At 38.0% G+C, this 16,689-nt stretch overlaps 3 protein-coding genes across 6 annotated transcripts in view; 1 reads left to right on the forward strand and 2 right to left on the reverse strand.

The window, feature by feature from the left end:
- Positions 1–186: 186 nt before the first annotated feature.
- LOC140840267 (peroxidase N-like) lies at positions 187–1,721 on the reverse strand. Its single transcript, XM_073207543.1, has 4 exons — positions 1,443–1,721; positions 1,056–1,238; positions 770–935; positions 187–680 (listed from the first exon to the last, which is right to left on the reverse strand). Exons 1-4 carry the CDS (start codon positions 1,647–1,649, stop codon positions 259–261), a joined length of 978 nt encoding a protein of 325 aa, XP_073063644.1. The 5' UTR covers positions 1,650–1,721; the 3' UTR covers positions 187–258.
- Positions 1,722–5,592: 3,871 nt separating this feature from the next.
- Positions 5,593–16,689, reverse strand: part of LOC140840265 (callose synthase 9-like) — a 34,857-nt gene continuing 23,760 nt past the window's right edge. For all 4 annotated transcript variants that reach the window (XM_073207540.1, XM_073207539.1, XM_073207541.1 and 1 more), the window contains 8 exons: positions 8,738–8,851; positions 8,577–8,665; positions 8,278–8,436; positions 8,096–8,198; positions 7,470–7,589; positions 6,910–6,960; positions 6,644–6,826; positions 5,593–6,079 (listed from right to left, as the gene is read on the reverse strand). In XM_073207540.1, coding sequence (XP_073063641.1) covers positions 5,843–6,079; positions 6,644–6,826; positions 6,910–6,960; positions 7,470–7,589; positions 8,096–8,198; positions 8,278–8,436; positions 8,577–8,665; positions 8,738–8,851 — 1,056 coding nt within the window. In that variant the 3' untranslated portion in view covers positions 5,593–5,842. The remainder of the gene's footprint in view (positions 6,080–6,643; positions 6,827–6,909; positions 6,961–7,469; positions 7,590–8,095; positions 8,199–8,277; positions 8,437–8,576; positions 8,666–8,737; positions 8,852–16,689) is intronic.
- LOC140840264 (uncharacterized) lies at positions 10,938–15,244 on the forward strand. The gene is made up of 2 exons (XM_073207538.1): positions 10,938–14,513; positions 14,595–15,244. Exon 1 carries the CDS (start codon positions 11,203–11,205, stop codon positions 13,342–13,344), a length of 2,142 nt encoding a protein of 713 aa, XP_073063639.1. The 5' UTR covers positions 10,938–11,202; the 3' UTR covers positions 13,345–14,513; positions 14,595–15,244.

Genomic DNA, 16,689 nt, shown 5'->3' on the forward strand with positions numbered 1-16,689 from the left:
CTGCCCAATTCTTTTATGTAGTATAACCCCAATCTCTTAATTCATGCTCACAATTTGTCAAACCAAAACTGAAATTATACACACACACACATACTTATATACATATATATATATATATATATATATATATATATATATATATATATATATATATATATATATATATATATATATCAATTATCAAGTAGATATTATTCAGATAAAAGCTCATACACGTTGAATTCCAACTCTCAGAACAGAATCTATCAGACCTGATCATCATGAATTAACAACCCGACAATTTCCCCGAACTTCACCACTCGATCCAGTTAACGTCTTAATATTTCCCATCTTGATCATGGAATTTGCGAAATCATTCGAGAACGCCGTGGGATCACTCGCATAGAGGCGAACGATATCTCTGGTAGTGGATATGGCTAATTCGCTGGAGAACAATACCTGATCAGACTGAAGAATACCTCTTCCCTTGGCCAAATTTTCAAAATAATGACTATCAAAAGAGTCTCTGGAATTGATGTCGAGAGGGACGGTGTTATTTCCGTCGCTATCTGTAGGGCAAGCAGCCTGCAAACGTGGAACAACACGGCTGTCCAGAGAACTGTCCGGCGCACCCGTCCCCGAAAAATTTGATAATCTGTGGCTAAAAAGCGCACATCTTGATAACCCAATTGTGTGACCACCTACATAGTCGTGTTTTGACCATTAGTTTTCATACACGAAGTATATACATACACACAGATGCATGCATGCATGCATGGATAAATATTACCTGATAAAGCAACGACATCGGTGAGATTTAGACCAACATCTGCAAATTTTGCGATGATTCTATCAAGTGATTCAAATGGAGAAGGAAGCAAGATATTGGCTCCAGTTTGGTTAGCCACTAATCCATCTCTTCTTCCCAGTAATACCTTCCACGAAGGCCCTCCACTCTGTGTTCATTCATTAGTCCACAGTCATATTAAATTTTTGTGGGTTTTTATATTTTATCGAAAGAAGAAAGAAAAGAGATTGATTGTGTTTAATATTTAGAAAGAAATGAATGAATTTACCAAGAAAACAGAATCTCTTGCAGCTATCGCGAGAATGTCTGCACATGAAACGACAGAGCTGCATGCATTCTCCACTGCCTCTTTGATTGAATCAATCACCTCAAAGCCTCTTGCTGAGTTCAAGTTCGGGAAAGCAAACTTTTCACCATCTTTTCCATCCAACAACAATGATGCATCACACCCCTGATCGAAAGTTTTCAATTACGAATTTCATCAAGTTAGATCATGTTCAAAATTTGGTTTCATTTTCATTTTTTGGCTGCTGAGATGCCGAACGGTCCACAAAGATGATTATAAGTTGAGAAGAATGAATCACGATTTTTTGGTACCAAAAACAAAAACATGCGAACGTACGTGCACGAAAAGTGATGAACATTTGGTACTCACATTTACGAAGCAATCGTGGAAGTGAAGCCTAAGCAAAGAAGCCGCCATCCTTGCCTCATTCTTTATGGCCATCCTAACCTCTTTTCGAACAATACTAAACAAAGTTGGACATGTTTTTGAGTAAAAATCTGTCCTCAATCGAGACCTTGCCCCTACACATAGCATCAAACTCGTTAGAATCCAAAATATATTTGACTTACGCGTCATTTTTCACTTCGAAAATTAAAAGTATTCTTGATTCAAAAATTCAGCCCAGCTAGCTAGGTTTCTCTAAATAATTACTATGGTTAACATATACAAATGTTGTTGATTTATATATAGGTAGAGATTAGTGGTGATTAAGAAATATAAAATCCATTAATTCATTAAGATTAACACAACATTAGTTTTATAATTTAATTAGTGCGTATAATGGTGATTAAAAGTTAGTTTAGTGGTATATATGATATATGGCGGTTTCATTTTTAAATAATTTAGCCTTCATACGGCAATGCTTTCTGAAATCATCATAAATTTTTTTATTAAAATGTTACCTAACAATTTTGTTATACGGTCAAACAAAAACTATATAGTACGCAGAAAAGTGGGTATAATAATAATATTGTATTAATTTATATAATATATGAAATTTTCATACACAGAAATTCACCAAATTTTTTGAGTTTTGATCATTCAAATAATTAAAATTTAATATTAATATAATAATTTTATTATACATAAATTAACGTTGAAGTTTGCTGACATGTAATATTACCGCAAAAACTACTAATAAAAAACCAAAACTCAAAATATTCGATTAACTAGACGATTTTGGTAATTTTCCCAAATATAAATTTATGTATGTATGATATTAAAAATTTGGAGTCGACGACTCTTATTAATTTATTCAATCAGATGAATTGAAATTCGATAATACTTTCGGCGCTATATATAAAAAAAAATCCAATTTTTTTTTTAATTCAGTGCACCTCTTTTTATTGTATCTTGTCTTCCTTAAGTGTGATCCACATGTGCCAAATACTAGATAAGCAATTTGGGGATATATGGAAATATTTAATTATATTTATGCATAAGGAAAATGTTATGTGTACATAATGGGTTACATAGAGGCTTACATGTAATTATTAATTAATTATTAAATTACAAATAAAACCCTCACCCTAAATTGATAGACTACCTATTCTATTAATTATTTCTTCTCCTATCTCAGCCCTCACTCCAAATCGATTGACCGTATCTTTCTTCTCCTCTCCCAACCCTCGTTTCCAAATCCATATGCGGTAAAGACGAAGAAAAAATCGAGATCATAGAAATATTCTATTGCTTATCGAGACGACCATCTATTCTCTTTGTTTTACATCTCTATTACTGTAAATTAAGGTTAGTTTTTTTCTTCCAATTTGTTGTTTCGTTTGTTTTAGATGTAGATTCGTAAAAGAGATCGTAGATTGTTTCGTTTGTCTAATCTAATTTTGGCAATATAATAATTTATTATTGTAGTTACAATCATTAATTTTTTTAATTTTAAAAATCATTACTATTAATTTTTTATATGATTTATTAAATATTGAAAAATATAATATTTATCAAAATATATTTTTTTTTAAAAAAAAATTGTATGATAAATCTCAGGACTTGCATTAAAAAAAACAATTTAATATTATTGATAGGAGAAGAAATAATGAATGGAATGTGTAGTCTATCAATTTAGGATGAGGGTTTAATTGTAATTTAATAATTAATTAATAATTACATGTAAGCCTCTATGTAACCCATTATGTACACATAGCATTACCCTATGCATAATACATAAAATAATACTTTTTAACAAAAAATATAAACCTCCGTGCACAGTTTTATTCCAACCGGTGCTCTTACTAGGTTTCAACTTTAAATAATAATAAAATCATATATTTATCAAAATAAAGAAATTAATATTTTATAAAAAAAAAGGGCCGAGAGAGAAAAATTCTTTTACAATAATTCATGTAAAAATTTATAGTATGTGTCTAATTCAACATATTTCTCTCATCGATAAAAATCTTGTTTTAAATCCTTATTTTAAAAAGATTTTATATAGGGACATCGTCATATTAAAATCTATCTTAGCAAAAATAAAGAGAAACAAGATTTTTTCTTGTATTTGCAACCTCTAAAACTAGCGATTCGAAAATTTATTACAATGTGCTTGCTTGCTGAATTTTCCTGTTTCATTGTTCTTAGGGAATTTTTGCGTTGATCTCCGACGTTTGTGTGAATAAACTAACATGCATAATATTCTTAATCAATATTCGTCGGCCTTGGTTGTAGTTAGTCACCGCATATTTGTGGGTTATATTCTATATTCAGGGACCAAAAGCAATGGAGAAAAATATACTGCTCCAATAGAAGATAGATTTGCTATATACTCTAGGATTCTTGTCCTAATCGAATTCCAGAGAAAATAAACAAACGAGAAGAATTACTAAGAAGCAAAACAAAATCACCATTCTTCAACTGTAATACAATAATGGATTCTTTCATGGATAACCACAACACGAACCGCCACTTCAACCAGCCAGAAAATTCAAGGCTGTGCAAGAGCGGCTGTGGTTTCCTGGGTTCGGATCGAGGCGAATCGAGGGTTTTGTTCCAGGTGTTACGAGGATTATTTGAGACTTCAGATAACCAAATCAAAAACTGTTTTCTGACAAAAACCTGCAGTTTCTGAATCTGAGCCCAAGATTAATCATATCTCGTCTCAAGATATGGTCAGTTTGACTGATGCCGGCCATGAAGTCTTGCACAATCAGTACCAAAAACAGGTGCGAGTGCGAGTGCTGCGAAAAGAAGTTGGATTATTGGGATTTGGATGCCGATGTGGGCGGACTTTCTGCGGGATTCATAGGTACCAATACGATGAAGGTAATAAGAGATTGACATCATGTGTTGATGATCAAAAACTAAAACTCCACCCGGAGAACAACCATAGGTGTATGATAGATGTTCCATTGGACATTTACGTACGTGCATATATGTAATGGTCTAGGCAGAGAAACATATATATTCCTGATGAGTCGTTAATCCAAAGGTAAAGTTTATAACGAATCATAGAAACGCATATTCGATCTTTCTTTAAATTGTGAGCAATATTGACATCTCGAAACAGTAAATAATCTCGAACATGTGATGTACGCGCATAATGGTGCTTGAGAGTTAAAAGTCATTCCAATAATTCATAGAAACATAGGTTCTAATTATATCTGACTGTAAATTTATAACAATACGTAAAACATATATAAAAACATAGAATATTTTATGCATCGTAAATCTAAAAGTAAATTTATAATAAATCATAGATTTGAATATAGATTCTTGCATGAGACATTATCGTACAATCTACTAATAGCCAGTTTAACAGAACAAGTTAATTTTGACGTCTCGAACATCATGTATTATCCATCAATACTTATAAGAAAGATAGATATATGATTTTAGCATGAGTACCGTGTCTGAAGCTTCGATCTTCAAGATCCAAGTCTGCAACAAAAACCTAGGCTAAACAAACAAAAAACGAAGAACCACCTTCTTCAGTGCATCCACTTGGCCACTTCAAAGTTCCTGAGTTATAAGAGAATGAAAGGAATGTCACGATATTTAAATCTTAATGCCCCAACCTTTTAAAACTGTATTTTGAAGGAGATCTGGGTCCAAAATCTATGATGTTACCGCAAAGCGGAGATGGAAACTAAGTTCAAAATAGAATTGCTCTACAAATTTTTTTTTTTACTTCTGTTAATTCGATATGAATTTGGCAGATACGCAGATGAAAATATCGGAATTACAACAAAATTCTTTTCATCCATTATCTTGTTGATGGAACCAAGTCAAACAGTATGAATATCAATATAATAATTAAGAAAATGCAATTTTTTGGGCATTTTACGTACGCCCATTTTACTTTTTGACTCCACAATCTGAGTATCCAAATTTGTTGTTAGAAACATAGAAACCCATGGTCGGAGCGACTTGCGATGAGAATCTCCCAACTCCAAATACAGTTAGACAAACTCTTTAAAATTTGATATTTGACCATTTAAACCATACCTTAGAAAATTTGTAAAATAAGGTATATATAAAACCACTCCGTAAATTATATCTAAATATCCTGTAGTATAAACCGTGGAGATTTATTCGGTAAAAAAAATCAAAAAAATTATCGAGATAGATATACATGCCATTAGTGGTACGTACATGAGCTGATTTAAAAATGAAAAGGGACAACTAAAACAAATGTTGTTCCATTACATCGCACTACATTAACAACCCAATAATGATACAAGACAAAAATAAAAAATTCGTACAAAAGTGAAACAATCCTCAGTTTCCTGATAGGATGTCGATACAGCTGATGTCGGAAATCATAGATCGGCATTCGGGTTGTTTCCAGCAAGAATAAGAGAGATTTCCAGGCCTCGACTGAAAGCTTGGTTGAACATAAGTCGTGTTTGGAATGTTGAAACAAATGGGAACCACGAAAATAGAGCAATAGGAATGAAAATAAGCATCCCCATGGCAGCATCATATAATCGGGCAATGGAGCGTATGGACTTCCAGAGTCTCATTTTCTTCACCACCGGCTTCCAAGCACACGCAATCTTCAATTAAAAAGAAAGAGAGAATCGAAAGGCATTCAAGGTTAAAACGAGCTAAGTCAATATATGAGAGCTCTAATCTGGACATTCAAACAGAATAAGACAGATCAATGAATTTCGTTATGACAAAGATGCACAGTTAAAATTTTGACACGCAAATACAATTATAGGTGCGGAGACGACATTTTATGCATAACACAGTGATGCGTTCACAAAATATTAGAGAACGGAGGATTTTCCTCGCAACTCAAACATGGAGGACAGTTAAAAGATTTACCAGCGAGAAATTTCAAATAAATAAATATGTTTACGCCAATGATAATTTGTGTACTGTGGGCTACTATATTTAGCACGGCAGATAAATTTATTAGAACATAATCCGAGGTATTGCATTAATCTAGGTGAGTCTGCTTCATTTTTTCTTTAATCCAACAAAAAATAATCATATTAACCTGAGGGTCTAAAAAGAACAATAATCTCTGTATGATAGTCGTGCTCAACATTTTTTGTCCCGTAAATTAGAACGAGTTGAGAAATATCTTATAAAATTTGAGCGCGGAAACTTACAGAAAGAATTCCCCACCCAGTTGGCAGAAAAGCCAAGATACAAGCAAATATATCAGTGATCGAGAGATCAGTGAACGCGATGGCAACAATCAAGCCAGTCAGAGCAAGCAAAAATGAAAGACCTTGGATGAACCGCAGCAGCAGCTGAAAATTGACTGATATCTTTTGACTAAATGTGAACACCTGCAAAATCAAAATAAAACTTTGAATTGGTTGGACCAATGAAGCTAGAGGTCTCCAATAATTGCAATCTTCAAATATCAGACCTTGAAAAGAAGTATAAGCACAGCAAACACTACCCATGAGAACCCATATACCTGACAACAAAACATAAGAGAATAAAATTAGTTATTATTTTATCCCACTTCCTCTCTCAACTCCAAGAATGTGTTGTAATCATAAATTCTTGGCACAGATCATGCAGCGATACGGGAAGACCATAGCATGCTCAACATATCTACGAGGATCATTTTCAAATGTAAACGAGATAAAGCATCATTTTAGATAAATTTCTTTCAGCAAATGAAACGAAAAAGGAAAAAAAATTGGAGGAAGAAAACAGATCTGACACAAACTATCTCTGACATGCTATGCCAAAATCAAAACTCCTGAGGATATTAGGCAGCTTGAACCTATAGAATGGCTCATGCAGTCACAAGAAAAATATAGCGGAGTGTTAACTTCTAACTCTAGATTCAACACCTGAGACAAATACCTTCTGGTTGCTCATGAGAAAACCACCAAGGAATGGCAATGCAAGTCGTTTAAAATGATGTACCTAATGTAGGGAAAAAACTATTTCTCAGACAAGCCAAAAAGTTTGTACCGATAGTGATGTGTTTGATCCTTGCACATCTAACTTGTAGATGATACCGTACTGGAAGATGAAAAACCGAAGGCTTAAAATGGTCTCCATCACTCTCCCACTGAAGTTTCGAATATGAGACTGCAACGATAACAATTATTAAAAAGGAGCTCTACAGTAAAAGTATTGATGCCAAAAGATGAGAACTATATTCATTTACACATGGAGAAGTGACGTGTCACAAATTACTTAGATGTGGAACCAAAACAAAACGCCTCACTCTTTTAATTTTTGGAAAATATTAGTCATAAAAGTTCATATTTCTCTTAATTCCCTCGGGCTTCCTAACATTTTATTTCATATTAATAACATCAAATTATAATAGCAACATGCCATCCTTGTTAAACCTTGATCATGGAGTACCTTTATGTAGTAAAAGAAAATACATCCTTTCGTTTCTCATGAGTGACTAGAATAGGATGTTCTACCAATATTTGCAATCATGGTATCTGCATTATGCAATGCTCATGGACCAAGGAAAAAAACCAACAAATAGAAGAATTTTGAGCGTGAATCCCTAATGAATAAACAAGCATATCAAGGTCGATATACAAGAACCAATCATAAACATCCATTATGTCCATTACCAGTTCTTCATCCCACCAAGCCTCCCAGCTTTCTTCTCCTTTAACACCAATTCCACCTCTATAAAAAAGCCAGTTCGTCCAATCTCGAAAATCCTCTACGGCCCTAGTAATTACAAGAAAAAGGCTTATTCTTGAACCAAGAAGGCCAAAAGGTGGGACATAAAAAGGTGCAAGAATCTTACTTCTGCCACTCAAATCCAGATGGATTAAACAAATATGGAGCAAAGAGCCAAGAAATTGCTAGGAACCAACCGCTAACAGTGAGAAGAATATAGGACAAAGCACCACCTTCATTGTATCCATAGGAAAGATATACCACCAATAACAGAACAATTTCCATCCTGAAGAAAATAGAAAATAAATCTTGGTCAATTCTCAACCTCAGACAAGTTGGCTCCAACACATTCGTGCGCGCGCGCGCGCGAACACACACACACACAGACAGAGAGAGAGAGAGAGAGAGAGAGAGAGAGAGAGAGACCCCTTAACAAAATGACTTCGTGCATAAAGCCTGTAATTTTCAGTGAACTTGATGTGACGAACCACAAATCCTCTACCAGTTGCTTGATACTGCAAAAGGTTTTTTTATATGAGCAATCACAGGTGTTTCAATTGGAAAGTAAGGACGATCATGAAGCATACCCTTGCACCACCATGAAGAATAGTCCGGCCAAAGTAATGTGTCCTAGTACCCAATGAAAATGTGAAAAATACTGTACAGAGCTGAAACTGCATGGTCACAAAACTAACTACAGCCTGCATGAAAAGAGGAAAAGAAGAAAGAAACAAATGAAAAGAGTGGAATCGTTAAAGGTAGTTTTTCACATCACATTATGGAGAGAAAAGTGAAGCTTGCAAATAATTGGAAATCATAATTGGATCACAGATTCACAATACATGCAAACACCAGGTACGTGCCTTGAAGGACATAGGGAATGAGGATTCTCAGCAGAATAAAGTGCACAACAACGATGTCATCATCTCAGCAGTTCTCATTTTTTTTATTAGAAACGAAATTTTATTGGAATAAGAAAACAAAGTACAAGTAGGCAGATGAGAAATCCACAAAAGCCACGAGGAATGAAACCTACTACACTTTCGTCAATAGCATAGAAATTTCCAATCCCGAACTACGGTTGAGATACATAAATGGTTAAACACTGCCAATTTTGTCGTCCAACTAGCGACCCTGAATTTGATCATCTCCCAAACATCATTTATAGACTTTGCTATGTCGGTGAAAATTCTTTTGTTCCGCTCCAACCAAATTGACAAAAATAATCAATGAATTACCACATACCAAAAATACTTACGTTTCCTCCGGATAGGTAAACCTGACTCCAAAAGAAATATGTCCTACGTCGTTCTTGGAAAATCTACTCGAAACCCAATTCCTACACCACTTGTTCCAAATTACGCTCGTGAACGAATAATGCAAAAGTAAATGGTCTTGATCCACTTCTTTGTTCCGGCATAGGCTACACCAGTTCGAACATAAAGTACAATTAGGCCATCATATTTGCAATGAATCGCAGGTCGGCAATTTTCCCAAAACCACATTACAAGAGAAAACTTAAACCTTATATGAGATATGTGCTTTCCAGATATTAGTAAAATACGGGAAATAATGGAAGTTGCTGATCGGGAAAAATGATTCATAAAAAGAACTAAACAGAAAAAGACCCTGAAGAGTCCCCCAACCAAACACTAAAATCTCCGTACCCACCTCCAAAGGAACAATATCCAAGACCCCTAGTAGAGTGCTGAACTTGACAATTTCGATCTCATTTAAAGCTATTCTAAAACGCACATCCAAGTAAAGTTGGAATTAACCAGAAGGTCCACGCCACTTATGAAATTGCCGACAGGTTTGTTAAGAATCAAGGAGATCTAAAATAGAGATGGTAAACACTCTTTGAACGACGAATATCCCACTCCCCCAAGGACCTCCCAAAATCGAATGATATTCCCCTTTTTGAGAACCGCCCTAATTAAAAGACGAAAAGTCAGGTAAGAACGATTGAGAAATTTCAAGGGATTTCTAAAAGTTGTATCCACGTCCCAACCATTATCTTGTAGACCATAAATGCTTTTAATAACTTTTTTCCACAAAGAATCCTTTTCCACAACATATCTCCACCATCCTTTCCCTAAAAGTGTCTCATTCCTCAAACAAATATTCCCCAAACCCCAAACCACTCAATCTTTTGGTCTACAAACTTGATCTCAAGGAACTACATGACAATGGACCTCCTCGTCGGCTCTTTCCCACAGAAAATCCCTCATTATTTTTCCATGCTTTTTGCCACACGAAATGGCGCTTTAAAGAGAGACATGAAGTAAGTTGGTATAGCATTCAACACTGACACTATCAATGTTAGACGACCCCCCCTGATAGGAACGCTTTTTTTCCGACTTGCTAAGTTCTTAGACATCTTGGAAACCATGGGCTTCCAAATGTCAAAGTTCCTAGGATGGTCTCCCCACGGTACCCCGAGACATTTAATTGGTAACTCCTCTTTTTTACACCCAATCTCTGAAGCCAACTCTTCTACCTCCACTTCCGAACAATTTAATCCCATTAATTTAACGCTTTTTTCCAAGTTAATCTTCAATCCTGGTTTCTGACTGAAAGAGTTGAGTATCTCCTATACAAACTTCATTATCACATGTCATACAATACAAGGTCCAATAGAATCCTAGCTTCCTGAGAGGCTCAAGAAACCTGCTAAAATAATCACTGCTTGCAATGTTTACAGTTTCGTAGAATCCAAGAAGGTACATATATTTCATATGCAATCCCAGGAGAGTAGTGGACTTGAATGAAAAAACCACTAAAACCCTAGAGTGAGAATTTTTTGAAATGCTCTCTCCCTCTATCAAACCTCTTTCCTTCGCTTCCCTTCTCTGCTCCCTCTTCACTACCTTCAATCCTTAATTCCTCGATCGTACTTCCCTTGACTACCGGCGCGGGCCATCGGCCGTCGACGGTTGTCATCCTTTCACTTTTCTAACCTTCTCACCTTTTCCGCCTTCTCGTTTGTGGGTTCCCTGGTTCGCGCCCTTCTGGATCGGAGTACCACTATCTCGTCGTCTTAGCTGGTGGAATGATGTCACAGTCTGTTAAGACTACGGTGAGAGAGGAAATGGTGAAGATTGAGTTTAAATCGTTCTCCCTACAACTGGTGTATGGAGGCTCGATGATTCGTTGGTGTGAAAGAACAAGGAATGCTAGCTATATTTTGGTCTTAGATCGCGAGGAATCCAGATGGGTCAGCTCTATACTCAGACTTCTCATTCTCGAGCCACAGTCAAGCGTGGATTTTAACCGGTTTAGGGGCAGAAGTGCAACTATCATTGCCCAGCGTTTTGTTAACAGAAGAGGCCGGTTTTTAGAGATATCAAGATACAGTTCAACAGGGAAGAAGCAGAACATCATTGTACCAATTGGTCTAAAGGCTCTAGGGTGGATGAGGATATCGGATATCCTCATCAAATTACTGTCTGGGAAGTCACAGATATTGGTTCAAGAACCAAAAGTGTATGGTAAAGCTATCAACAGAGACAAAGCTACACAGAAGACGGTTCAGAAGGAAGACAGAAATCTCAGTCAAGAAGCAACCAAGGTTTCGGAGGTCAGCGATTGGCAAATTTCGGAGAGAGACTGGAATGGAGCCATCATCATCACTAAAGGCAGGGTCAACGTACTGTGGTCCCAAGTGGAAATGGTACTAGGGAAAGACGTCAAAAGAAGGATCGAAGTGCATCCGTTTCAAGCTAACAAAGCGGTTTGGTGGCCACAAGATTCAAAGGAACTCTCGCATTACATCAAATTGAGAAGAGGATTCTTCGATTATGGAGTGGCTTTAGATTTTGCGGAATGGAGGCCAGATATCAACGCAGCAGATTCAGTCATCAAGTGCTGTAATAGCTGGATTAAGGTTTCGGGGTTACCTTGGAACTTATGGACGCTGGATAACTTCAAAGCGATCGGGTCCCTTTGCGGGGGTCTACTGGAGGTTAGCATTGATACAAGGCGTCTCCGAGACCTTGGGGCGGCAAAGATTAAGGTCAAAGGAAACAGGGATGGGTTCATCAGAAACAGTCTTTCAATTCCTCTCAACGGGGTTATCACAGAAATCAGAATTAGCACTCAAACTTTCGACAGCGAGGCCTACGAGATCTACGCAAAGCAGACATATGCTCAAATTGTGGTAAATGGTAAGAGGAAGATGGCAGGATCGGGGAATTCACCTACATGCAGGAACATGGAGATAACAGACAAGCCTCAAATCACCTACAATGTAATGTTCGAAGAAGGGCTGGGCAATCAGCAGAAGGCCAAAGAAGACGAAGGAGAGCCAGTCGTATTATTACCAGCACCTCACACTCAGGGCAGGAAGGTGGGAAAAATCTTACAAAACATCTCACCAAAACATATCGACGATTTCAGAAGATCTCCTATCCACTCTATATCCAACAGAGCAGACGAAGACTTGGGTCCTAGGAACACTGATAATGGTCATAATTCGGTTCTGCATTCTTATCGACAAATTTATCGCAGAAAAGATACACCAGCCAACAAAGAAGATCATGCTTCCTACGTGGACGAGGGACAAATCCAAGCAAATAAGCTGAACAGGGACGGACCTAGCAATACAAGGGACGTCCAACTCGAAGATTTCGAAGAAAAAATCCAAACCGATTCAGAAGACGATATACTGGATGATGAATTCGAGCTCACTGATTCGGCCAGTCATGTATCCTCTCAATCGGATTCAACTACCAATTATGAAGCAGACGGTTTGGACATCAAAGGGTTGTTCTCTCAAGATGAAAAAGTAGAGCTCCTCCAGGGGCCATCTATCCTCGAGAATACAAAACCCTTAGTGGGCAAGGTACTTTCATGTTTTCAATCTTCGGGTTTTAATCATTCCTTCACTCTCAATTCTCTTTTTCCCGCTTCTTTCTGTGCGTTGGGGTTGTCTACTGGGAAATTGGGGGAGGGGAGAGGGGGCCAATCAAGTTCAATGATCAAGCAGGGTACCGAGGGATACGCCAACATGGGTGATGAAAGGTTGCCGCAATTAAAAGTTGTGACAAATCTTCCGGACTTGGGCACTGTCACAACTGATGTTTTCGGAATGAGTAAATCAGCGGGTAAATTGAGCAGAGAGTTGGTTAGGTTGTCATGTGGGATTAATTATGAGAATGGATCATCTTCGAGGGGTTCACGCCGTTGTTTATGAAGATTTGTTCTTGGAATATCAGAGGGGGAGGGTCGGCGAGAAGAAGGGAGTTAGTGCGTATGGTTATTCGAAAGGAAAATCCCGATATTGTGGTGGTGTTAGAGACTAAGAAGATTGGAGTAGATCGCCGATTTGTGGCAAGTTTATGGAAATCCAGATTTGTGGATTGGGTCAGTCTACCAGCGGAAGGACGATCAGGAGGTATTCTAGTCATGTGGGATCCCCGAGTGGTTCAAGTTTGCGACAATCTTATTGGGAATTTTTCTGTTTCGGTGCAAATACAGTGGCAAGAAGGAATTAAATGGTGGTTGTCAGCTATCTACGGTCCTTGCAGCCCACGGAAAAGAGAATTATTGTGGGATGAAATTGCAGGGTTGCACACCATTTGTGGGAATAATTGGTGTGTCGGCGGAGATTTCAACGTCGTCCGGAACTTGAGTGAAAAATCAAACAGCACCACTTACACCACGAGTATGCATTGCTTTGATACTTTGATCGAGGAATTGGGTTTGCATGATCCCCCACTGCTAAACGCAAGGTTCACTTGGACAAATTTCAGGGCTGATCCCATTTGCTGTAGATTAGATAGGTTCCTTGTCTCCGGGGGGTGGAAAGATATATTCCCTCATTTCAGACAGACAGCATTGCCGAGAATAACTTCTGATCATCACCCGATAGTTTTCGACACAACACGGGTGAAATGGGGGCCATCTCCTTTCAGATTCGAGAACGTTTGGCTCACACATAATAACTTTAAAGAATCTGTTGCGGAATGGTGGGGCAGCGAGAGCACTCAAGGATGGGAGGGGTACAAGTTTATGTTGAAACTCAAAGAAATAAAAAATAAGGTTCAGCAATGGAATAGAGAGGTTTTTGGTAATATTGACTACAAAATTTCAGAACTGCGGAATCGAGTAACTCGGTTAGATGAGCGAGAGGCGGAAGGAGTGTGGTCACAAGAACTTAATGAGACCCGCAGAGAAGTGAGATGTGAGTTGGAGACATTGGTTATTCGAAAATTGCAGATGGAAAGCCAGAAGGCTAAAGTAAAATGGTTGAAAGACGGGGACTAAAACTCTAAGTTCTTCCGCTCTCTTTTGAAGAACAGGAGGAACCGAGCAACAATAGAAAAAATAGAGTTGGACGATGGGTCTTTGATTGCAGACGAGGTTCAAGTTGAGAATGAGATCATTGGATACTATAAGCAGCTTTATAAAGAATCGGAAGGGGATGGATCGGGTCTAGAAGAGGTTGAATGGAGGGCAATAAATTTGATGGAAGCCGAGCAGTTGGAACAGCCTTTCTCGGAGGAGGAAATCAAAGGAGCGGTGTTTGATTGTGAGGGTGAAAAATCTCCGGGGCCAGATGGCTTTACCTTAGCTTTTTACCAAAAGTGCTGGGAATCAATTAAAAATGACCTACTCAAAGTGTTTGCTGAATTCTTCGAGAATGGAATTGTCAATGGAAAAACGAATGAAACATACATCTGTTTGATCCCGAAGAAAAAAGAGGCAACTAGGATTAAAGACTTCAGGCCTATCAGTCTAATCACAAGTTTGTATAAGATTTTGTCCAAGGTGTTGACCAATAGACTGAAGAAAGTTATGAGCAAAACAGTGGCGGAAAATCAATGTGCTTTCATTCGAGGCAGGCAGATAACAGACTGTTGTTTAATAGCGAACGAAGTGGTGGAGGAATACAGAAGGAAAAAGAAAAGAGGTTGGATTATGAAAGTGGATTTGGAGAAGGCTTATGACAACATCGACTGGAGATTCCTAGATTTTGTGCTACAAAAGAAGGGGTTTGGGGTTAAGTGGAGGAAGTGGATCAGGGGTTGTGTTTCAAATGTGTCATATTCAATCTTTATTAACGGCCGACCGCGGGGGAAGTTCAACGGCAAAAGGGGACTCAGACAAGAAGATCCTCTATAACTTTTTTTGTTCAACTTAGTGGTTGATGGGTTGGGAAGATTGATTGACAAGGCTAAGGTGTCAAATGTGGTGAGGGGACTTGAGGTAGGGAAAAACAAGGTAGAAATTTCTCACATTCAATTTGCCGATGACACTCTATTCCTCGTCCAAAATGAGAGCCAGTTGTTGAATGTTGTTGAGCTACTCAAAGTCTTCTGCTCTAAATCGGGACTGAAAGTAAACTTTGAAAAAAGTTCAATATTGGGCTTGAACCAAGTTGATGACGCGGTTGAAAGCCTAGCGGAAGTGGTGGGTTGCAAGAAAGACAAGTGGCCGATGATATACCTTGGAGCACCATTGGGAGGTGATCCCATGAAGGCTGAATTTTGGGCACCGGTGGTAGCGAAGATGTCTACTAAGTTGGCACATTGGAAAAAAGCTTTCTTATCTAGAGGTGGTCGACTAACGTTGATTAAAGCCGTCCTAAGCGCGTTGCCTACTTATTACATGTCAATATTCATGGTCCCTCGGCGAGTAGCTAAGCATTTGGAAACTTTGATGAGGAACTTTTTGTGGGACGGTGCTGACGGGGAGATTCATTGCCATGTTGTAAATTGGACTCAAGTGTGCAAACCGAAAGAACTTGGAGGATTAGGTTTGGGGAGTGTTCGAATGAGGAATAAATCATTGCTAGGAAAGTGGTGGTGGAGAAGTGCGGTAGAAAAAGATTCGTTGTGGAAAAGAGTGATAGGGAGCATTTATGGTTTTGAGGACAACGGTTGGGATTTGAGGGAGGCGCGGAATTCCACTTTCAGAAGCCCTTGGAAGTTTATTTCTCGGTCCCATTCGTCTTGTCAACACTTGATTGGCACGGTGCTCAAGGGAGGGAACTTATTGAGATTTTGGGAAGATAGTTGGTTGGGTGAGTTGTCTTTCAAAGAGCGGTTTCCACGTCTTTTTCTTCTATCAGTTTCTTCTAATAAACCTATCGATCGATTTTATTCGGTTACTAATACTCAGGGGTCTTCATCTTTCCAGTGGGATTTGAGGTTTAGAAGAGGATTGAATGATGTTGAGTTGGGTGAGTTCACTTCCCTTGTAGGTCTCTTAGAGTCAGCTTCTTTGAGTGTGGGTTCTGTCGATGTCAGGGTTTGGTTAGGGGATTCATCGGGCGTCTTTTCTGTCAGTTCTCTGTACTATTCTTTCTTTAACAGTCCTAATACTTTGTCATTCCCTTATTTCACTAACATATGGAAAGTACCGATCCCACAAAAGGTAAAGGTTTTCTCTTGGATAGTGGCCCTCGGCAGATTGCAAACTTGTGACAGGATACAGAAGAGTCAACCAAGTAATTCTATAAGTCCACAATGGTGCTGCTTATGCAAGCAAAGTGAGGAGGATCAAGAACATCTGCTGCTACACTGTTCTTTCACGA

Source organism: Primulina eburnea, chromosome 8, assembly GCF_022965805.1.
Source record: "Primulina eburnea isolate SZY01 chromosome 8, ASM2296580v1, whole genome shotgun sequence".
Lineage (NCBI taxonomy): Eukaryota > Viridiplantae > Streptophyta > Magnoliopsida > Lamiales > Gesneriaceae > Primulina > Primulina eburnea.